At 37.7% G+C, this 24,957-nt stretch overlaps 1 protein-coding gene across 3 annotated transcripts in view; it reads left to right on the forward strand.

Annotated features, from left to right (window-relative positions):
* PPP3CA (protein phosphatase 3 catalytic subunit alpha) overlaps nt 1-24,957 on the forward strand; it is a 314,581-nt gene that overhangs the window by 232,366 nt on the left and 57,258 nt on the right. For all 3 annotated transcript variants that reach the window (XM_081085595.1, XM_081085593.1, XM_081085594.1), the window contains exons 4-7: nt 8,484-8,595; nt 9,618-9,763; nt 12,568-12,707; nt 22,398-22,475. In XM_081085595.1, the coding sequence (XP_080941721.1) occupies nt 8,484-8,595; nt 9,618-9,763; nt 12,568-12,707; nt 22,398-22,475 (476 nt within the window). The remainder of the gene's footprint in view (nt 1-8,483; nt 8,596-9,617; nt 9,764-12,567; nt 12,708-22,397; nt 22,476-24,957) is intronic.

Here is a 24,957-nt window from a genome sequence, read left to right on the forward strand (position 1 = left end):
ATGGAGAAAGTACATTTTTAGAGTTTCTTCCTTTTGGTAAGTGTGTATTATCAAGTACATAAAGTGTATGATCTGGACTGTAGGTAATTTGAAGACATATATATCTGCTCCCTAGAAAACTAAATTTATGTTGTAAAATATAACATAATATAACATGATTCTATAGAATCAAAAGCCAGAACTAGTGGTCATCTAGGATTCAATTATTACTTGAACTGATTATTAAAATCTTGTGATAAAGGAGGTACAGAAAATAATTGCCATTGGAATACAGAAAAGTGGGAGAATATTGAGAGGGCACACATGGCTGGAGAAGACTGAGTCAAAGAACAAGTACAAGTTGCCTAGGAGGGAAATCAAAGCGAGAAAAGCATAGAAGGAGAAATTATTAAACCTCATAGACTTCATTCAGGTGTTCACTTGACCCACTTAGTAGGAAAGTGTGATTGAGTACATTTCAAGACCTTTCTGTCTAGGACTAGTATGTGCCAAGAGTAAGAGGGGGGAAAAACCTGCATAATGGTAGTCTGAACGAGATAGAACTTTATTTCTCTCCAGTAAAAGTTCACAGGTGGGCTGGTGTGACATGCATAGTGCCAGGGCCCAGACTCTTTCTGCCTTGTTGCTCTGCTGTGCATGGTCTCGTTCCAAAGTCAAATTCATGGCCCAGGACTGCTGCTACCCCACCTTCAGCCATCATGTCCCCATGTTACATTCAGCTAGAAGGAACAGAGGAGAGAGAAAGGTATGTCCTCTCATTTAAAGAGGTTTGTTTCCCAGAAATGGCACAATTACTTCAATTTGGGTCAGGTTTGTTGATATGCCAAAGGTGATTTCACTGTGTAGCCAGATTTGAGAAAGACTATAGAGACAGAAAACAGCAATGGGAGGTAGAGTTTCTGCTACTTTCCTTAAATTAGGGTTGGGTGGATATTTTTAAAAATTATTTTGGTAACTCTAAAATTCATCTTATTTATCTAATATTTATATGCTCCTATGAATGTTTCTGAGGATGAATAAAATAGGTATTCTCATTTCCTGGAAGCTCACCTTTTAAGCGAGGGATGACCAAGACTATCCCATTGGGAGTTATTCTTTTTATTAGCCAAATGATGGAGTGTGATAGTGGACGTTTTTAAATTATATTTATTATTTTTAACAATTTAATTCATCTTTTTTTAACCTAATAAAAGACAATAGCACCTTTACTAAATCATATGGCACAGATGGACTTTATGTCTCACCTATTCCAGGTTTGAATTACATTTCTTAACCTATGGGTTTTTATTTACCTTTTATTATTTTACTTGAAGAGTTTGAGTTTCTGAATCTCTAGCCTCAAACCATTTGAAATTTTCTAAACTTGCCCTAATTAGAGCTTTTTAAAACTCTTTTTTTTTTTTAAAGGACAGATGTTTAGAAGCAGTAATCACTAATGTGTTTCTCTGCAGATTTTTTTTAGTGTAAATTAATCTATATATTTGAACTATGGAAGTTGAGATATTTTGTGTAATATGCACCTTTTTAATTCAAGCAGAGGATCAAAGAATGAAACCAAATGTTGGTGACATCAAATGTAGGCATCACAGGACATTTAAAAGTTCTGAGATGCATATATCAGAGTCTCCATCATCAAAAAGAGCTCTTTAATTAAATTCCCAGAATCTGAGAGTACAGCCCTCGGGACTTGCCACATGCAGTAACAAAAATGTGATATAGTCTTACATGTAAAAATGATCCATTTTGTTTAAACTCTGACCTTTGAGGGACTTTGGGATTTCTCAGTGATATTGTCATGTTTAAAATAGAACAGACATTTATATAAAATGTACTTACAGAGAATACTTCGGGGCTTTTTATTGTGGATTAAGGAAACCAACATTGTTGCATGCGATAAATGCTATTGTTTGGGAGGTATAAATGATTTCATTTTTCCCGTACAGCTTTGCACGGAACATGAAATGTCTTCCTTTCATGCGTGCAGAAACCTAGGCACAGAGAGAGTCACGTACATAGTAAAAGGCAGTGCTGGATTCAAAGTCTGTGCTCTTGCCGCTGCACCCCATACCTTGGCCATGTCTTCACTAAAAGAACCACAGGAAAAAAATGGATACCTCAGGAATGCAGAAACGGATGTACACTCTCACATTCACTGACGCATGTACAAATACACTCACACAGCCTCTCCCCACTGATGTATTCTGAAGGTTACAGCATGCACTATAAAATATTCTCTTTGAGTACAATGCTGTTGGTTTAAGAAAAATCCTAAAATAAGAGCTCAGTTTTTCAGCCTGCACTACCCTAACAGGCTTCAAAAGGTTCTTCATTCATCTGAATAATTCAGGGCACCTCTGCAGGTATCCTCCTTTGGCTCTCCTCTGGGCAAAGAAGAGCACTTAAGTTTAATTTTTACCAAATCGGCTTTGAAGAGTGGGTTCGGATTTCATACAGTCTCTGCCGGGTGGTTTTACAGGCACCAGGTAATGTGCTCTGGGCAGTACATAGAGCTCATTTTATGTACTCACTCCCTGCCTCTCCCCCCATCTTCTCTTCTTGCCAAGATCAGAAACCATTCCCCACCAAGTTAGCCCAAGTACAACAAGCAAGCTTTTGAGTAGTGATGAAAGAGGTCATTTTGTTTAGGGTAATAATTTGTCTCACGCCAAATACCATCCTCTTTCTGATGATTGCATATGCTACCTAACGTCTTTGATCAAGCATATGTGTATGTATATATATAGGCCCACGTCTGAGTGTGTTTCTCTGGGAAGGCAGGGAAAGACAGAATTTCAAACAGAGGCAAGCACAGCTGTTTCCTTCTATTCACTTCCCCAGGCTCCTTTTCCAGCCATTGTGCCTGGCACTGCCGTGAGCTTAGCAGCAAACCACCCCCACCCCTACCCCCCACCCCCGCCCCTGCTGTACTTACATCCAGATCTCAGCCCAGGCCTCAAACACGTTTAAGCACAGAGAGTTGTGTTTATTCGCTGTGAATCCATAGACTAGAAAGAACCCCAGCAATGTCCCATGCTTCTGCTGAGATTAACATGCGAGCGATACAGCAAGCAGTGTTAGGTGGTAGAGGGATGCCACAGACACAAAGAAGAAAGCGTCTGCTGTGTCCCTGCAGCCGACTGTCTGTATAGCACAGGGCTGCTGCTCTGAGTGCTCCTCAGACCCAGTGAATGATGTCTTGGAGGGGCTGCATTTGACATTGCAGGAGTTTAGATCTTTTCCCAACCAGTGCCCATCCTTCACCTGGCTGTCTTATGCGTGAGAGATGGCCTTTTTTACTGTAGTGTGTCACTGCACAGTAGGTATTTTAGAGAGCTGATTGATATATATTTGGAGCTGTATACATACTTTTTACTTGCTTGCTTCCTCTTTTACATTCTTCTTTACTCCCCTGGGCGAGTTTTTCAAGAGTACATATCATTAAGAGGCATGAATTATTACAAAGTAAATTACGGCACTACTATTATCAAAGAACCAATTAAACTAATAAAGAAAATGATATCCTGAGTGTTGCCTCATAGAGGAAGACAGGTAAATAGAAGAAGGCTGTCTTTATGATGAAAATCGGTAAAAAGGTAGAGAATGCTCAGTCTCTCTGTTGAGTAACCCAAGCTAATTTGAAGTTGTAAATATTTGTTTACTTGTGTAGAGTAAGACTGGAAAGACAGTCAGGGTCCAGTTGAAAGTGATTAGTGTAGCTAATTTACATCTCACCTTGCAAAAAGGCCTAAGTAACTTGCCTATCTTCACCTTCACCATTTAATTCAGTGACAGTTTTACTCATTAGCCATCTGATACCTCATAGATGAATATGCCCAATGATTTAGCTGATTTGTATTTCATTGCTTATTGATTGTGATAATTTTTTATAAGAGACCTTCCTTTTTAAAAATAATATCAGGTTATGATTTTGTTTAAGAGCTGTGGCTCTCCAGAATGTTAGAACTTTAGAAGGCGAAATAGTTGCCAGCAAGACAGTGTTGTGCTTGGCAGCCCTCTCCCACCAGATGTTGAGGGTGAAGGCTGGCAGGGCTCCACGCTCCAATCCACCCTGCCCTTTCAGTTGCCATGCCACTTCTTCCATGTTGGCTGCATTTGTGGTTTTATTCAGTGTTTGGGAAGATATTTTATTCTTGCCACAGGGGAGAAGGAAATAAAATGTGAAAACAGAATTCTTATTTTTAGGGTATTTTGAGCCAAGAATTTGGAAATTGCTTTTCTTTCTTCCTTTCTTTCTTTCTTTCTTTCTTTCTTTCTTTCTTTCTTTCTTTCTTTCTTTCTTTCTTTCTTTCTTCCTTCCTTCCTTCCTTCCTTCCTTCCTTCCTTCCTTCCTTCCTTCCTTCCTTTCTTTCTTTCTTCTTTCTTTCTTTCTTTTTTTTTCTTTTCTTTTTTCTTTCTTTCTTTCTTCCTTCCTTCCTTCCTTCCTTCCTTCCTTCCTTCCTTCCTTCCTTCCTTCCTTCCTTCTTTCCTTCCTTCCTTCCTTCCTTCCTTCCTTCCTTCCTACTTCCTCCCCATCTGTATTTTTTCTTCCTTTCCTCTCTCTCACCCTCCCTGCTCTCTGTGTTCCTATCTTTCTTCTCATTCACACAGTTACAGAAAAAGGAGCTAATATTTCCTAAACTCCTATTATATACTAGGTGCTTCACATCCATGAAATAATAAGGGACAGTCACTGTGTATTGAATCATTTTCAAAGTAAACAAGTATGATAGAATATCACAGACCATTTCTGTGTCACTCTTTGAGGTTTCAGTTATAGAAGAGGTACAGTAATTAAGAATAGAGGTTATAAAGCCTCTTGCTAATGTCAAAATAGGATCTGTCCCAGATGGCAAAAAAGAAAATATAGGACCTGGAAGGTGATTGATTCCTCTAGTAATATTTGAATGGGGTTAAAAGTTTCATTTTATAGAATCAGGGGCATAGAAAGGGAGTGGACTGACTATTCTTGGGGGGGAAAGGGGTGAGGGGGATGCGGGAAGAGACTGGACAAAAATCGTGCACCTATGGATAAGGATAGTGGGTGGGGAGTGAGGGAGGAGGGTGGGGTAGGAACTGGGTGGAGGGGAGTTATGGGGGGGGAAAGAGGAACAATGAAGATTTAATTTAAAAAAGTTTCATTTTAGATTTTAGTTGGAGAGATAATAGCTTTGCTGTAAAATAAGTGATTACTGATAAAAACTAATCTAAATATTTCAGTATTGTGGTTACATTTCCAAAAGAGTATTGATGGGGGTGGAGGAGCATACAGGGAGCCTTCTGTATGCTGAAATGTAACTGAACTTGGGTAGTAGTTTAATGGGAGTATGCATATTGTACATAAAAAATACGTGCACTTCATTGTGTATGTTCTACTTAGTAAAAATCCTATATAATAAAAGGGTAATATGCAAATAGACCGAATGGCAGAACAACCAATCAAAGCATAATAAGCTAATGATATGCGAAGGCTGCTCAACTGCTTGCTATGACATGCACTGACCACCAGGGGGCAGATAGTCAACTGGTCAACCAGTCGCTGTGACGTGCACTGACCACCAAGGGGCAGATACTCTGACCAGTAGATTTGCTTGCTGCTGGGGTCTGGCTGATCGAGACTAAGCAAGATGGGCCAGACACGCCCTGGAGCCCTCCTGTGGTCCCTCCCTGGCCTGATTGTGCACCGGTGGGTTTCCTCAGCCTGGCCTGTGCTTTCTCTGGGGGCCTGTGCCCTCTCACAATTCGAGACCCCTCAGGGGATGTCGGAGAGCCCGTTTCAGCCTGATCCCACAGGCCACTCCCCTTGGGAGGGCTCCAGATGCAGGACTCATGGCTGGCGAGTGCTGCTGTGGCAGCGTGAGCCTCTCCTAATCAGGACTTAATTGGGCACGAGCCCATGGCAGGCACAGTGGGGCCGGGATGAGCGGGAGCGACAGGTAGGAGCTGCAAGCAGCATTGGGCTGAGGGTTTCGGCCCGATCCCTGCAGGCCACCCAGAGGGACCGCACATGTGCACAAATTCATGCACCAGGCCTCTAGTTAAAGATAAAGAAAACCTTTCTAAAAAGTAGGGACAGTATAGCCAACACATATATTCTTTCCCTCAATATAGAAACAGCATACATTAAATGTAGCAATTTCAACAAGTAAATATAATTTTTAAAGACTTTACATGACCATTTCTATTAAAAAATTAGATATCAAAAGTTAAAACCAATTTGGGAGAGTGAATATATATATATATATATATATATATATATATATATATATATATATGAGAGAGAGAGAGAGAGAACAACCTTATAAATTTTAAATTGGAAATAGTTCTCTTATTGACACTGATAATGGTTTATAAATATCTTCTTTGAAATGTGAGATGAGCTTGAGTAAGACAAACTCTTTTTATGAAAACACTAGAGACCCAGTGCACAAATTCATGCATGGGTGGGGTCAGGCCGGCCGGACCAGGGCGGATCAGGGCTGGGCCTGTCAGGAGGAGGAGACAGCAGGAGGTTGGCCGTTTGGCCCACCCCAATTGGGGCCTTATCAGGACTGGGCCAGCTTGGGGGAGGGGCTGCAAGAGGTTGACCGGCCAGCCCCATCCTCCCAATCGGGTCAGTTCACTGGCTGCGGTGGGCATCATAGCGACCGATCTTTCTGGTTGTTAAGGCATTCTGGTTGCTGGATTTTTATATATATAGATGTAAGTGCACCTATAAAACCTGACACACAGTAATCTGAGATGCACTGAACCACAGTACTACCCACTGAGATAACAGGGAACTTTTACACATGTCAGCAGATTATGATGCTTTAAAGATCACCTGGATAAGCCACTTGGTCAACTTCTCAGAAATAGTAATATCATTTTTCACATGAACTTTAGCTAATAACTATAGTCAGGAAAGGGTAATTAGAAAATTAAATAAATATATATATATATCTGTATATATACATAAATGTGTATTTATAATTTGATGTCAACCCCCTATTTTTCTTTACTTTAATCACAATTACATACTTGGAGATAATATCTTGCTTGAAAAGCACAATAATACATACTTTTTCTAATAATTAGTATTTTCTCCAAAACTTGGTTTGTATATTCAAACATAGTTATTTCCACTCATTTGATAAAGTGTCAGACATGATTATTCTTCACAGGTAGCACAACAAATGAATTGCCGGTAGCTTTTTCCTGCGGGCATTATCTGGCATATTTACTGTATGTTGGAAAGCTCTTTATTAAAATGTAAATACTATGTTTTTCAGTTTCAGATTTTAGTAACCAGAATCAGACTTGACTCAATATGTTTGTGGTTCAATATATTCTTAGCTTCACTTTTAAAACTTAAACCTAGTAAGGATAAAACAGCATACTTGTTTTCTAAGAGTGGTTTTCTGTTCCCTGTGGGTTCTTAATGAATGTTCATCGAGGATAATGAAATTGATGTTATTATTTGAGTATCCAGTTATTTTAATGCACACACTAGGAAGACAGTGTCAATGTAAGGTTTACTCCAAATCCAGTTATTTCATAGTTGGCCCTTATTTTCACACAAACTAAAATACCCAAGTAACTAAATTTGCACCTTATAAGGTAGTATATGAAATGTTTCCCCTAGCTATTGGCAACATTTTTAGTGACAGTCCCTGACCTTTAGTTTAATTATTTTTACATATAAAAGCACTTAAGGCTTAATATACCAATGGCACTGAAATAAATGACAAGGTAATGGAGGTAAAAGAGGGAACATAAGGAAAATATAGACACTATTCAAGTCAGCCTGAGCTTGTCAGTGTTTGCTTCCGAATTTGGTTTTGCCTTTCTTTTCCAGTTTTTCCATTTTACCTGATTTTTTTTAAAACTACCAGTTCTTTAATTTTTTTTAAGATTTTTTATTGATTTTTTGGAGACAGAGGGAGAGTGGGAGAGAGAAACATCGATGTGAGAGCACAACATAGGTCAGCTGTCCCCCACATATTCCCTAGTAGGGATCAAGCACACAACCCAGGCATGTGCCTTGACTGGGAATCAAACTGTCAGTCCCCAGGCCACAGGATACTGCCCAACCAACTGAGCCACACCAGCCAGGGCTGTACCTGATTTTTTAAAAAAATAGTAATTAGCTTTATAGAGAGGTGTCTTTATTTTATTCATTGATTGCTAATCACATTTCTTGACATACTTTTACATCAGTATATTGTCATTTTTAGTATATTTTCATTCAGGCTTTCTAAAAGACTGTGCAGCCCATAGTCTTCTCGTGCTACATAGATGCTCAGTGTTTGTATACATTTTAGTATACGTAAACCTTGGCTTTATACCGAAGGAATGTTTTCTGCATGATTTTCAGTGTCCTCCTTAATGAGATCTAGCCTTTTGGGGACTTTTGGTCACAATAGCTCATTTGATTGATGTCAGCAATGGGATGCTTAAATATAATGATGCCATATATATTTTTATATTCTTATTTTTTTTCTCAGTGTGTGCTGTATTTGTGGGCATTGAAAATTCTTTACCCCAAAACACTGTTTTTACTTCGTGGAAATCATGAATGTAGACATCTAACAGAATATTTCACATTTAAACAAGAATGTAAGTATATTTCAAGTCTCTTTTCCTTTAACACCATAAGAGCTAAATAATCATTTGAATCCATACTAAGTGCACATTTCAATATATGATCTATTGCTTCCAAGGAAACAAATTTTTAAAAAACACACTGTTTTATGCCATTCCATATTTGTCTCTAAGCATGGATAGTTAAGAAAATGTAGAATTTCTTTTTAATTATAATTATCTATAAAGTGATCTAAAACTTTGGATTAATATTTGATGCAGTTTATCATAAGAAACAGTGATTGATTTACCTTTTAAAAACCAGCCAGAATGCTACTATTTGAGATAATAATCCTATTCTTCAATCTCAGCTAACTCCAGCAAAGCAAATGGAGGGAGATTCAACCTTGTGCCCCTGTTTTTGGATGCTGCACATTTACTAGCTTCCAGTGGATTTTACAGGATTAAAGATGACTTTCTTCTTTAGACACAGACGCTAGGAGTGACAGGGACTCCATATGCATTTTATAAAGTCCTCCTCTCAGTTTTTCCCCTTGTCCAGTGAACTTAAAATTGTCCCTGTCATTTAGTTCTATAGTCAGTGGAGCACAGTGACTTCTCTCCAAACATTAGATACCAGTCAGTGTGCAGAAACAACTTTCGAGAATTTCTTGCCCTCTGGTTTTCTGTAAGACCATTAAGGAAAACCAGCCAGCTTTACGGTCATCTTTCTATTGGTCTCCTGATCGTATATACTTATTTTGAGATACAGCTGCAGATAAATAGCAAGGACATATACAAAATTTCTCCCCTCTGCTCTACAAAAAGTAACTAAAAACTGAAAAACATGGATGAACAACAACAACAACAAAAATAGATAAAAAGGTTTACATATAACTCCTTAAAAAGTCTGATTTAATCATGTTTTGAAACTTTGCAGTGTGTAGATATATGCAAATATGACTCTGGCAAGAAAACATTAAAAAAACTGTTTCAATGAAATGATTCTAGCTATGATATCATGAGAGTAAATATTTTTTAAAATAATCTTTTAAAAGGTAAAATAAAGTATTCAGAACGCGTCTACGATGCCTGTATGGATGCCTTTGACTGCCTGCCCCTGGCTGCTCTGATGAACCAGCAGTTCCTGTGTGTACACGGCGGTCTGTCTCCAGAGATTAACACTTTAGACGATATCAGAAAAGTAAGTTCTGTTATTTTCCAAGTCTGATCTTTCTCTGTGCTTCAGTAATAAGGAGAAGGCATTGATCTCCCTGCTTTTATCACTAACTTTATCCTTTTGAACTAAAATGATTAAAAGTGGTCATGAGTCTCTTTTTGTGTATTAAATTTTTTTTTTTAGAAAGAAAGATACATTTATATTTAGAAGAGTTTTCATCTCTAAAACCTCATCCTACCTTTTGACATGTTATTAGAAATGTAAAATATTTTATTCCTAAAAAAAAATAAAAAATACATCTTTTCATTTCCTTTTGGTTTGCTTCCAACAGAACCCATTGTGTATTCATGGTATATTATAGTTACAAAACGTTGCTTTCCTCTTGGGGGAAATATCACAACTTGACCTTTAAAGTATGTTCACATTATTATTTTTTTTCAATTTATCTGTTACAGCTTAAAACTTTAACAAAGCCAATGAGAATATTCTATTGATCGCATTGAGGATCTAGGTAAAAACAGTCGATTTTTTTAAAGAGCCATTTTCTACTTAATTTAGCATTGGCTGTCCCTGTGATTTTAAGCAACAAAAAGATGAGTTAGTTTGAATGTGGAAGTATGTTTCATATGAGAAAAGGCAATAATATGGGATAATTTTATCTAGTGGAAGAGCAGTCTTTTATTTCTTTGATTATGCTCAATATTCTTTTAAAAGTTCATTGGTTTTAAAGAAAAACCATATTCACAGAAGAAAAACATTCAAATTCTACTGTCATGAAGGTTGAAGTCTTCAAGTGTAAAAATAATAGTTTATTTACTTTTCTATTAGAAAGAAAATACCTGATTTTTATTTTTAAAAAACCAAACAAAAGTACATTATATAAACCTTAGTTTTCCGCTTTATGTGTTTGTGTCCCTTTTTAAAGACACATCTGCTTCTGGTGCTCTATAGCACAGAGAGCATAGGTATTTGCTCTGTATTTAACGTCCTGTGGAAACAGGGCACTCGTACGGTAGTAATGCGGTGTGGTCATGGAGTTCAAGTATAAGTGGTTCACGTTCTGCATGATTGTAACCTGATTTGTTCTTCTGCAATTTAATGGGCTCCTGAAATAAATAACCAAGCTTCTCATAAATTAACTAGACTTTTAAAATACCATCTACTGTCCCCAGGACTGGCATGTTTCAGGTATTATGTTCAATTTTCATCTATGTCATTAAGCTCTAGTTTTACCCATAAAATGATTTTTGCATTTTGACATATAGCCATCAGAGTGCCACACTTCCTTTATTTAATGAATTTTTAGTTTATTCTTACTGTAGAGGGTATTAGCTTTAGAAAGCACTTTGTAACTTTTCCAGAAGAAATTCTATATTCTGGTTGCCTTACCAAACTTTCAGCTGGGGATTCACTTTCATCAGAAGCCTCCCCTCCTGTGCTGTTGTGCCCCTCATAGTAAGTCCTTGTTTCTCAGAAAGAAATTTCCCATTTTTATGGGCAATATTTATTTTCCTAGAAAGAATTGCTCCAAAGGCATACATTATTTAAATCTCTTAAACAAGTCTAAGTTTGCAATGCATGTTTTATGAATAACATAATGATTGAAATATAGAGGATCTTACTTGAAGTTTTTTACTGGGTGTTGAGAATGTGAAATATTGCTTCATTCTTTTTAGGTACTAATGAAAAATGGTGTGCAGCAAAACCATGATTTACATCACCTTTTATGTCTCAGGAAAAAATGATAATTTGATTGGCTGTCAGCCTTATATATCCACCTCTCCCCCATCCCTATGGGTATTTTTTTAATGTTAAAGTATTGACTATAGAGAATATCAATCCTTAATGATGTTATGCATTTCTTTTTAAGAGAATATAATATCTGCTAACTTTACTAAAAATCCTTTAATTGTGCTTAAATCAAGATAAATTAAAGGAAAGTGACAGGGTTATAAATTGTTGGTGAAATGTCATTTGCAGTTGTATTGCTCATACATTCTCAGTGCAGCTTTTAAAATTGAAATATGACTTTGCTAAACATTTATAGCTGGAATGGATTTCATATGAAAGCTTCAAGTAAAACTACAGAGTTTAGAACTGTGAGCAGAAGAAAAAAACAGCTAAATTTTAAAGTTGGATTTATTTTACTGCTTATCATTACTCTTGGTTTGTATCCAGTAAGATAAACTAGAATAGGCTTGTAGATTAATTAAATACCGGGATAGCCCCTAATGAACGAACATCCAACATGTCATATAGCAAGTGCTCCTCTTAAAATGAAAGCCACCTGTTCTCCAAATCATATTGTTAAATATAAACACCATAAGTTGTCTTCATCCAGGTTTTTAAATCACATCTTAATGGAAGCAGTAATAGAAATTTCCCAAAAGATAAAATAAAATAAATAAAATAAAATCTCTCCCTCAGGAAATGAAACACATATAGAGTCATATCAATTGATAGTGATTAAAACATTAAGGTAGATAAGTTAGGGGGAAAGAGAAAGATAAAAGGGAGAAAGGGAGAAAAAAAAGAGTAAACAGTTATGAATTAAAGAGACAGGAGGGTGGTATAGGGTGAGATGAAGACAGATAAATAAATGAGCTAATGAGGAGGAGGAAGGAAGGACCATTTGAGAGATGAAGAGTAGAAGAATGGGGAGGAACCAAGGAGGAAGGGGTGCTGACAGGAGGAGAGTGAGGCAGCTCACTAGCTCTCTGCTCAGGGAGAAGAAGTTGGATATTGCAAATTTCTGGTCTCTTTTATTTTCTGAATTCCCAGTTTCCAAAGATTAGTATTTTGCTCTCTGTCTTCTTTTTTTTTCTTAGTTAGACCGATTCAAAGAACCACCTGCTTATGGACCTATGTGCGACATCCTGTGGTCAGACCCCCTGGAGGACTTTGGCAATGAGAAGACTCAGGAACATTTCACTCACAACACAGTCAGGGGGTGTTCGTACTTCTACAGGTGAGCATGCAGCGCCCGCCTTCCGGAGCACGTGTCCTTCATACGTTTGTTATGTATCAGTCCACGCATTTGATTTATTTAGGATGTTTACATATGTTCTCTAGGAAAGAACTGTAAATGAAAGGGTCACTTCGAAAGCCTGGTTCAAATGAGTTCTTAGCACTTGCAAAATGAAACTATAAATAAATAGATAAGAAATGAAATATATCTATGTAAGTTATATAGATATAATATCTGTGAAGAATAGAAAAGGCATAAAAGAGGCATGTGATATCAGGTTGGCAAAGTAGCTGAAGAAGACAGTAACTAGGATATACTAGTAGTAGAAAATTTCTTTCAAGAACCGCAGAAAAAAATCCAATGCCAGCGTTTACTTTTTCACTCAATTATGTAATACTTTAAAATTTTATAATCAGTTTTCAAAAGTTAAATCAGAAAAAATAATTTAAATTGCTGAATTAAATTATGTTGGAGTTATTCTTAAAATTTCTTAAATTTTTCAGAGTTCTTGGCTAAATTAACATGAGCAGCAACTTAGTATATAGGTGCCATAAGTAAATTTATTGTTGGCACATAGACATGTTACATTGAAAAAAGTTTTACAGTAATTTTTACATTTTCCAGTGTATGGGAATTTGCCCATTCCATAACATTTCAGAGAAGGAAACAACACAGTTGGGTTTTTGTGTATCTCCACGATTTTCCTGACATCTTATGTCATTTTCAGCCTACTGCATTTGATTACCCTCTATTTCTCTAGGTTCCCTTATTATCAGACATACAGTTCAAAGAGAGACAGAGATCATGGAATTGAGAATTTTAAGTTCTAGAATACAGAGTCTTTTTAAAAATCCTTAAAAACCAAAACTGATGTTCACTGAGGTTTATGCTCAATTCCAGCACTGGCAGCGAGGCAGATGGCCAGGCTGGGAGCATTCTATCATGGGTTTTGGGTCACATACCTACTGTCTCTAGAGTAAGCAGATATCATCCTTCTGCATAACATTGATGAGAGTTTATTCAATGGCAGAACATGTTGTTCCATACATTAGTTTTCCTTATGGAGAAGAAATAGTTTTCTTTTATTCATCTCTTGATATGATTGGGAAGTTGAAGTTTGTGAGCAGAAAGTCTTGTACACTGTAAAGCATTAATCAAAGAGTAGTTTTTGATAGAAATATTAATAAAGAGGTTTGTTCCAAGCTTATTTACCAGAAAGTTTACAATTCATTTATTTAATTTGGATATCAAGTCTAATGAGTCTATTTTGGCTGAAATGAAGAAGCGTAGTGTAGGATTTCTAAGAAGCCTAAGGTTTCTTTTCAGTAATTAGTTAATTTGGGAGTAATCTGTTAGTAAAGATGTTCAAGCTTTTTAGTGAAAAGTTATATATAGTTGAAATATATCAAAGCCAAATGTTCAATTTTTCGAATCTGGTGTTGAATCCCTAAGTATACCGGTGAGTATTTAAATTACCTATTGGATACCACGGAATTGTGCTTCAATAATATAATGTCAAACAAAATCTAAGCCTCTTAATTTTAATATTAAGCCATATTGCATTAATCTTTATTTAATTCATAATATGACCTCTTTTATTAGCTTTCTGAGTCAGCTTTTTAAATAAATCATACTCTAAATATAACGTCTTGTACTGAACTTACATAAGTTTTGGTATTTTTATTTGGTGAATACAGACACAGATGTGTTTACATCAGAGAAAAAGGCCAGAGATGATTATGCATGTTTTCACACTTTTGTTCTCAACAAAATGATTATTTAACTCCTCTCATTAGAGGTTGTTAATAGCTCTTTAGCCTTAACAAACGCTGAATATCTAAATTCACAGCCTATAGACTGACTAATTGTAAAGCCATCTGGGTTATGTTTTATCTAAGAAAGAGAAAAATGACTTTTATTCTCCTAGAGCTTGTTGATCCTTTTGATTTTAGTGCCATCATGAAGGTGCCAAGGCATTCTTTGTAGTCTTGGTTTGTAAAGCTGACGAGAGGGGCATAGGGAACAAAAAAATTAGTAGAGCCCTAGCTGGTTTGGCTCAATGGAGAGAGCATTGGCCTATGGACTGAAGGGTCTCGGGTTCAATTCCAGTCAAGGGCATGTACTTTTGTTGCAGGGCATGTACCTTGGGGAGTGTGCAAAGGCAACTAATTGATAAGTCTCTCTCGCATGGGTGTTTCTCTCTCTTTCTTCCATTCTCTCTAAAAAATCAATGGAAAAATATCCTCACATGAGGATTAACAACAACAAAAAATGGTGGAGAAACTTGGTGACAATTGCTTTTCTGGGTGATTGGCACTGATCTTGATCCACAACTCCCAGTCATTTTTCACATGTTTATAGTAAATTTGCATATTTAATTTTCCATTCTACCCTACTCATGATCTACACATTGCTTGGGCCATGATTTAAATAAAATGAAATTATACAGAAAAATGCATCAGTAGAATTTTTTAATGCTGTTGATGAGTTATAGAAAATGGGCAAAGTAACAGAGGAAAGAACCCATAAAAACATTATTTTTGCCTAAGTGCTACTATTATCTTTATAGCCTTAGACCAGAGTTTGCATGTGCTAATGCCTAACATTTTGAGGCAGGTAAGTGAGATACTCGAAGCAGGCCAAGTGTTCCATTGTAAAGATTAATGAGGATCACGACAAATTGGAGGTAAAATTTCATTTTCATGTAGTCCCAACAAAACTGTTGGCTGGATTAGGATCTTGGGTTGTCAGTTTGTATGTCTGCCTTGGATGAATCACATAAGCTCTGTGTTCTAGGTTTAGCTGCCTTCAAAAGAAGTGAGTTAAAGCAGACATCTAAAGTTCTGAGATTTGAAGTTGCAAGTTACAGTTCACTCAACTACCAGTCTGTTCATCACAGATCAGTAGCCTTTAACTTCTCTTCTGCAATTGACACCCCATCAACCTTCCACCTTGAAATGCTCTGGCTCCTCCTTTTCCACAAATCCTGGCTCTCCCTTAAAACCTGGTCCTTGCCTCTTCTGCTGCCTCTTTCTTGGTATTCCTCCTGCTTTTGACATTGTTTTCTTCACATATTTTCACGAACCTCACCTATTCCCTTAGCTTCATTGTAACCTCTGTGGTTTAACTACAAGATCTACATCTAGCCCAGGGGTGGGCAAACTTTTTGACTCGAGGGCCACAATGGGTTCTTAAACTGGACTGGAGGGCCGGAACAAAAGCATGGATGGAGTGTTTGTGTGAACTAATATAAATTCAAAGTAAACATCATTACATAAAAGGGTACGGTCTTTTTTTTTTTTAGTTTTATTCATTTCAAACGGGCCGGATCCGGCCCGCGGGCCGTAGTTTGCCCACGGCTGATCTAGCCCCTTCATCTCTTTATTTTTCCTGAGCTCAACCTCTCTATTTCTAGTTGTCTGCTGGAAATTTTTTGTCTAAGATGTTCCATTGTCACCTTAACCTAAATTCACTTTGCCTGGAAAAGCTTATTTACTTTCCCACTTGCTTAAGCCCCACTAGAGAATCTCCTATTTTTTGTTTCTGGTAATAGTTCATCCTAACAGTCATGCAGGCTAGGGAATATATTTCCTTTTTCTTCTTGCTTTGAAATCACCACCAATCAACACATCTTATTGACCCTTTTTATAATATCACCAGTATCTGGACCATCTTGCCTTCCCTCCCTCCCACTCTAATTTCAAAGCCTTCATTTTTAGTCTGTTGAAATCACACCTGATTGTACAACATTCTTCATCCTCCTCCCCTCAGTTCATACTGTTCCATTCGTGGGTATCTTCTGAGAATTCATTCATTCATTCAATCATTTAACAATCATTATATCAGCACACACTATATATATGCCTTCTGTGAGATTTTGTAAATACTGAGAATCTCTACCTTCAAGGGAATACAGTCTAGTTGCCAGAGATCAATAAGCAGAAATTGACAAGTAAAATGCAAGGTGGGTTAGTGCTGTGATAAATGTGGAGGTCAGCACACACATACACACACACACACACACACACACACACACCTGGGTTACCTAACCCAAATAGGGATGGATTAGAGTTTAAGGGAATGTAAATTTTATTAAATGTAATAAATGTAAATTTTAAAGGATAAGTAGAACATATCCAACCAGAGATACTAGGGAAGGTTAGGCTCTTGCAAGCAGAGGAATTGGTATTTATGAAAATTTGAGGGCAATAATACTATGAATTCTAGAAGGATGCCCACCTGAATGGTCTCTAATCCCAAGTTACAGTTAGCAGGTTCAGTATACACTAAAGTAGAATATTCATATAACTAACCTATTCCACTCCTATTTTATTATCCGCTGGAATTGTGTACATATGTGTATCAAAACACCAGATTGTTCATAGCAGCAGTACTTGAATAGCCAAAAAATGGAAACAACCCAAATGCCCAGTTAGTAGAATGAATAATAAATTGTAGCATATTTAAATAATTAAATACAGCAAATGAGGATGAGTTAAACAAAGCTGCACATAAAAACATGGATGCATGTCACAAGTGGATAAAGGCAGGCCTCCAGAGTACAGCTTAGATCAGTGATGGCGAACCTATGGCACGCGTGTCAGAGGTGACACGCGAACTCATTTTTTTGGTTGATTTTTCTTTGTTAAATGGCATTTAAATATATAAAATAAATATCAAAAATATAAGTCTTTGTTTTACTATGGTTGCAAATATCAAAAAATTTCTATATGTGACATGGCACCAGAGTTAAGTTAGGGTTTTTCAAAATGCTGACACACCGAGATCTAAAGGTTCACCATCACTGGCCTAGATGATCCCATTGAAATAAGAGTTCCAGGTTGGAGAAGCTAATCCATATACTGTTAAAAGCCAGCATGGTGGTTACCCTCAGTGAGGAGGTGATAGTGACTCAGAGGAGATACAAAAAGTTGCTGGGGTTTAGGAAACCTTCTGTGTCTTGATCTGAGTGCTAGTTGCAAAGGTTTTTCACTTTGGAAAGGTCACTAGTGTGTAATCTTCTGCTTTGTGCAGTTTTCTGTATAGATGCTACACTTCAATAAAAAGTTTGCCTTAAGTAAAAATTGCTCACCACTCCTGAGGCAGCTGGCGGCCAGGTGCAAGTGAGGACTCAGGCCCTGGTGCAGTTCTGGCAGGAAACGTCAGAGCCCTTCCAGACTGGATCCCTGGTGGATAAAATGAAATTAGTTGGAGAACCCTGGGGCAAAGAGAGTAACAGAGCAAGTCCTAGGAAAACATCGGCCTAACAGTATCTGGGCAACGCCGGAGCCCCCAGGGCTGAGTCCCCATTGCCAGCCTAGGAGGTGGAGGAGGAGCAGGACAGTCAGGCAGAGTCCTCTGACCTCCGGGGCCGGACAGCAGAGGATGAAGGTTTCCTCCTGGTCTTTTAAGCAGGGGTGGCAGGTTACCTGCCTCTGCTTTGCTGAAGCCAGTGAGGGAAAGAAACTCTTTGCTTCTCTCACCTGCTTAATTGCTCCTGTTGGGGCAACTCCAGAAATTAACTGTGAGCTCCGGTTAGCGGGTAAATGGCTACTAAGCATTTAGGGTATGAAAACAAATCTGTGTGTCTTTTAAGGCATTCACTGCTGCTGGAGAGCAGTCGTATACACATAATTTACATGGCAGGTGATATATTGCTTTCACATGTTATGAAAACATGGTGGCTGCCGCAGTTTTGTACTCTTCAGGGTTAGTTAGGTTTGAAGGGATGGGTTCACAAGTGATAATAGAGCTAAGGCTTGGCAGGAGAGTATGCCACTCCAGAAGGAAAAAGCACTCAGGGAGAGTATGTTAGGACATAAGAGCATAAAAACGCATTAAAATAGTGCCTGCTGGCTATATCATGATTACAGAGCTCAAAATCTTGGGGGTTGAAATCAATGTCTAAACTATAATTTCACATTGCAAGAAACAAAAATAAGAGCATAAATGGAATGCATGTAATAGCTGTTTTCTCTAGTGCCGAGTCATTTTTTCTACCATATCTCACATATGTCTCTCTACCTTCTTCCTCTTCGTTCATGCTCAGTCTGCTGCCTGTCCCTCTCCCTCTCTTGGTGGCATTCTCACCACTTCCTATCTACTAATCTCTGTACATCATTTCCTTTAAGATCTTACATAAGTCACAACTAATAAATACAACATCTACTGGTATAGTCTAGGGTTGCTAACTCACCATTCTGTGTTGATTCTTCCTTCCACACTATGGTGGTGGGGAGAAACCTAGGAGTTGTAAAAAGTCTACTAGTATGCATCAGGCACTGGCCTAAGAAATGTATATATTGCAAACTCATTTCATCTTTATCCGGAGTCTGTGAAATAAATGATACTGTCTGTGTTTTTACAGATGACATGATTTATTTATATGAGGTTAAACAACAAAATTAAACAATTTTCCAAAGTTTTCACATAAAATAGGAATAAGAATCCAGATCTAAGGAGCTCCACTATTCCATGGAAATTTTCACCTTCCTTTTTCTCAGAGAAGATGCATTCTCTAAAGCTGAAGGAATCATTATGATCCAATTCAAAAACAACAGTTTTAGAGAAGATAACTTCTTCCCAAACACAGCATGGATGCTGGTAAATGAACATCAGAAGCCCCAAAGCATCACCGGTCTTCCCCAGTCCTTGCAGCTGGTCTGGTGTCAGACATCTCTAGGCCACTGGGTTGAACAAAATCATTTCAGGGTCACCTCAGACAGACAGATTGTGCCTGACAAGGGTGGAGGGGTGTGAGTGGGGCTGCGATCCAGCCAGCCCTCAGCTCAGAAGACAATGGAGGCAGAATTGGGCTGATCAGTCTGGAGGAAGAGGGGCTCTTTCTCTTTGGTGGGCACAGAACATGGAAGCTTCACCTTATCGGTGCGAAGAAGAAGCAGAAAAAAAAGATCTGCCATGAGTTAGGTAGTTTTCATAAAGATTTCCTCAGTCCCCTATGCTTTCTTTTGTTGCTATATTGAGTCTCAAAATTTGTACTATTTTAACTTAAATGTATTTTACTCATAAACAGGTTTTTTTTTAAGTTTTAAAAAATATTTTACCTCCCTACCTAGATTGTAGATACTATCAAGATAGAAACCACACCTTACACTTATCATATCTCCCATCCCTGGGCAAAATACAGTCTTCAAACAAAGAGAACAGACTCACCAGTGAGCCTTTGATAAATTGTTGGTGAATAGTGATTTCCAACTCTATGGGGGTAAGGTGTTGTGATTCTGCTTTTGCTAGCATTCTACTTTTTTTTTAAATCCTCACCCAAGGATATGTATAGTTTTGTTGTTTTTGTTGTTTTTTAGAGAGAGAGAGAGAGAGAGAGAGAGAGAAACATCAATTGGTAGCCTCCTGTGCATACTCTGACTAGGGTTCAAAACTAGGTATATGCCCTGACCATGAGTTGAACTGCAGCTTCTTGGCGTACAGGATGATGTTCAAACTAACTGAGCCACCAGCCAGGGCAATATCTTTTTAAAATGCTTTTCATCTTGAACACTTTTTGGTTTTCATCATTTCCATTAAAAAACATGAAAATATTGTAAAGTTTTCCCCCCTAATATTATTAAAAATAATGTATCCTTGGCAGGTAGCTTACCAATAATGAGAATCTAGTTGATAATCAAGTACTTTTTATAATTTATTTTGAAAAATATTTGTAATTCTTAGAAAGTTTGAGTTTAGCTTGCTTGTGCTTTTAAATTTCTAAAGATTTCCTTAAAAAAAATTTTTTCCCCTCTAAGAAAGAATGAATGTGCCCTTACTAAATGCCGTTAACCTAGGAGTATGCTGCTGGGTTGATTTCATTTTCTTCAGATTTCCATTAGAAATCAGATATATATTTCCATGGAAGAAAACTTAGCTTAAACACATAAAGGAAACAAAGCATAAAGAAAATATATTAAAATTCTGTTTTCATAAGACTAGTATAAGTTCTTCCAAAAGGAAAAGAGTAAAATAAAGAGCAGCCAAGCCATTTTCCCAAGGGCAAAAAGTGATAAACCTAAACAAACAACCTCTGTCTTACAAGATAACAACAGGGCAGTAGACTCTTTTAAAAGAAGCATTATGAGGGCATAAGAAATATAAGTAAACAGCATAAAGAGATAGGGAAGGAACATTTAGAATCATCCGTGTGTGTGTGTGTGTGTGTGTGTGTGTGTGTGTGTGTGTGTACATGCAAAAGACTATTTTTTTGGGTTCAGAACCTACTTTTACCGAAGACCTTACCTTTTTATAATCAGTACTAGAGGCCCGGTACATGAAATTCTTGCACTTGGAGGGAACCCTCAGCCCAGCCTGTGCCCTCTCACAATCCGGGAGCCCTGGGGGATGTCCGACTGACAGCTTAGGCCCGCTCCTAAGCTGGCAGTCAGACATCCTTAGCACTGCCATGGAGGCAGGAGAGGCTCCTGCCGCCACTGCCACTGCGCTCGCCAGCCATGAGCCTGGCTTCTGGCTGAGCGGCCTCCCCCTGTGGGAACACACTGACCACCAGGGGTCAGCTCCTGCATTGAGCGTCTGCCTCCTGAAGGTTAGTGCACATCATAGCAACCAGTCATTCTGCTGTTTGGCCGATTTGCATGTTAGCCTTTTATCATACAGAATTTCTACAATGGTATGCCATCTTAATGTTATTTTTTTTGCCTGTTGCTTAGCTAATTCTTACAAGATCTGTAGCATAGAAACTATTTTCAACTTCTCTTTTGTGATAAGTTATTTGAGTGACATATACTAAGTATTTTTTGCTAAGTGCTATTTTTATGATTGCTGAATTGTCTTCTATGGCATATGTAGTTCAAGTTTGTGGATAGCTGCAGTTTATATTAAAACAAGCTTGGGCTTGCTGTCCTTTGATTTGAAATACCTAAAATTCGTTCATTTTTATGGCATACATTTATCTCTTTCAGAAATCTTAGAGCAGAGACAAAGTGATTGCAAAGGTTTTTCACGTTTAATTTGTAACTTGAATTGCATTTTGAATGAAGTTCTCATCTTTCATTTTGAGATTTTCTTAATAGACAGTATTATCTTGATTGAATTTTGATAATTTTATTATGTCAAGATAAAGAATAAGATTTAAGATCAAGTTCTATTGAACATATGTAAGGTACACATTTTAAAACCTTGTGAATTCCATAATCCTGGTTAGATTTTGAGTGATGTAGTCAATTAATGTAACCATACTTAAGTTGATAGCCTGACTTCCCACACTTCCCTCTCCCACTCCCTCAGTCTTCTCTGTGGAATGCTCAGGCCTCCACACACATCCAAATGCAAACAGGGTTGTGTTTGAGAAAATTGAGGCTTATATTTTAAATTCCATCCTCATGTTATATTTGTGGTTCTGTTCACTCTGTGTGTAAAGGTAGACTTGATAATAATTGATTTTCTCTCCAAGTGGACACTTTTCTGGTGTTGTTATATAATAGCTTTCCTTCTTTTTCCAATTCATGCACCTCCAGCCCTTTCTCATTATGTAAAATGTACAGCTCTGGGTGCTTTCTCTGCCTCAGGGGAAAACCTGTCCTTCGAGAGCCAGGAGGCTTGTTTCATGAATGATGTATGTTTCATTATGCTGGATCAGATCACATAGGTCTGATGTTACAGGTAAATGTGTTCCCTGTAATGATTTCCTAACAGTTGCTTCTCTTTTCTTTTTGTCTCTGGCAGTTACCCGGCTGTTTGTGAATTCTTACAGCACAATAACTTGTTATCTATACTCCGAGCCCATGAAGCCCAGGATGCAGGGTGAGCAGTCTTGTAGGGTTATGGAAAGCATGCATTCCTTGTCCCTTTGTCACGACTCCCTCCCTCTGCTCAGGCTGTGGCTGTTCCCTTGGCCAGCCTCTGTCCCTGAAGGAATGCAGTCTTAAAATTGTCTTCTGATGTCACAGATATGGGAGGTCCTGGGCAATGAATGGCTGCAGGTGTATTGTCAAGTCCCCTTTGAAATTCTTCTGTTTTTAGCTTGAACAGGTAACAATTTCAGCTGGCTTTCTTAAACACTGTAAGAGCACTTCCTCTTATTTCAATTCCTGCTCTTACCACTGTCCCAGAAGTGAGTAAATTACCAGTCTTAGTTGACAAGGTGAATGAGAATTACAAAGAAATATTTAACAGATATTGCATGTTGTACTCTTGTTTAAAGAATATCATTCTTGGTCCCCATAGAATTTTAACTGACAAAAACAGAAACATTTAAATGATGGGGAAAATCATGTAGTCTAACTCTAACTGAAATCACCATATAATATCTGATAAATTTTTAAATATAGACCAATTTTAAGGGTTTAGAAAACTAAGAAATATCAGATGTTCACTTTGATGTTGCATTAAATCTGCACTAGGGAAAAATAGGATAATTAATTTTAGGATTGGAAGTCCAGGAAAATAGGCTCCACTGAAAAGCAGTATTTGCCTTCAGATGCTTAAACTCATCCCTTCAGGTTCTGAATTCTCTGAAATGGAGGAACAGTAATTTTTATAACCTGTGTGCGTCTGACACTGGGAATGTACATGCCTGCATTCTGAAGTAACCCCATGTCTGTTATGACCTTGAATCAAGGCAGATCCTAAGTTCCTTTCAGAATTAGCTTTTTTCAAGCATTCAGTCAACAGGCATCCATGCTGTTGTTGCCGATGTTTGAAGTAAACTGTTGGTATGCCCAACCAATCAGATCTTCAAAAAATTTTTTTTTCACTTTTCAGGGCAGGGGTGTCTCCTTGCTTTTCCAACTGACTGTCCCAACTGTGCAGTTGAGGCGAGGCACACTGATCTTAATCCCACTGAAATCATCTGCTTATTTGAAAATACGTTATGTGCATCAGTTAAAATCAACAACTCTGTTTAAAATGAGCAGTTGCTTAATTCACTGGGGCAATTGAGATTGTGTCATCCAGTTTCTTTGTTTTTATTGGATGCCATAGCCAGCCCTGGTTTATAAATTCAAGGTGCTAGGATTTAAGAGTGGTACTGTCTTTCACATTCTGATTTCCCCCCAACAAAGCTCAGTCCCATAAGCAGAATAAATAATTCTAGAATGTAAACCAAAAGTAATTTCAGAGTATAATAAAAAGTAATAAGCTTTTATTTCAGCAATAGTAGCGGTAGCCCAGGAGACAGATTTAGGTAGCAACCTAAACCGTGTCCCACTGAGACAAAGGGGAGGTCTTCTTTTATAGGGAAAGTTCCTGCCAAGATTCTTGATTAGGTCCTTTTTATGTAAATGAGATATCCAAATTGTACAGTTCTGATTGGACAGGGCAGGTCTCTGTCCTTCGTGAAGACAAAACCAGAGTTTCCCTGCAGTCATTGAGTCAGACCGCTAAACCAGCAGGCCATAGTTCAGGAAGCCAAGAGTTTGGTCTGAGGTTCTAACTGGTATACATGAGAAGGCTCTGTCAGCAAATGACCACTAAGATATTATTATTCATAAAATTTGGGACCTTGGTTGAACATGGGGAATCCATCTCAGCTGATAAATTCCTCTGAGTATTCACATCAAATGATCTTTTTGGTACTAAAAGGTACTATTTGAGGCACCTCTAAAACCCAGCTAAATTGGACATGCCAGAAATAATTGACACACAATACCCAAGGAATGATAAAATTTTGTTATGTGCCATATAGGGATGTTTCCAAACTGATATTCCTGGAATCTATTGCATAGAAGTTATGAAATATATTTTCACATTGGTGGAAAAGAGCCAATCTTCTGTATATTTTGGTTATTTGAAACTAGAGTCCTATTTTGTTTTAGAAAAAAAAAAAGATACTGGATTGTTGGTTGATTTCCAAAGATCTTGCAAATGTTCTTTTTCATCACTGATTGACTAAATATCACCCTGCTGATGCAATAATCTTTGGCCTGCAGACACCAGAAGAGATTGATAATAAATAAATTCTAAAGTAGAAACAGTTTCAATTCATAAAACCCATAGATTTAATCAAACTTTCTTTGAAAAGCAAATCACTTAGGCTGAGCAAAAGGGGAAATATAATTGTAACAGAATATTGTAGATAAATGGAATAATCAGCCTGGTTATTTGTGGGAAAGATTTACATATTGCTTTGCTTATTGAGTCTTTTTATGTCAAATATATTGGCAGGCTTGTGAAAAACGTGGTAGGTAGAGGTCTAAAAAGTAGCCTGTATTCTCTGTTGAACACATGGAAATGGATTTTCACTGAGTTCCACCCTCCACTGTGTCTGCTGGACTTAGGAAAAACC

This window comes from Myotis nattereri (assembly GCF_964212035.1).
Source record: "Myotis nattereri genome assembly, chromosome: 1".
In the NCBI taxonomy this organism is placed as follows: domain Eukaryota; kingdom Metazoa; phylum Chordata; class Mammalia; order Chiroptera; family Vespertilionidae; genus Myotis; species Myotis nattereri.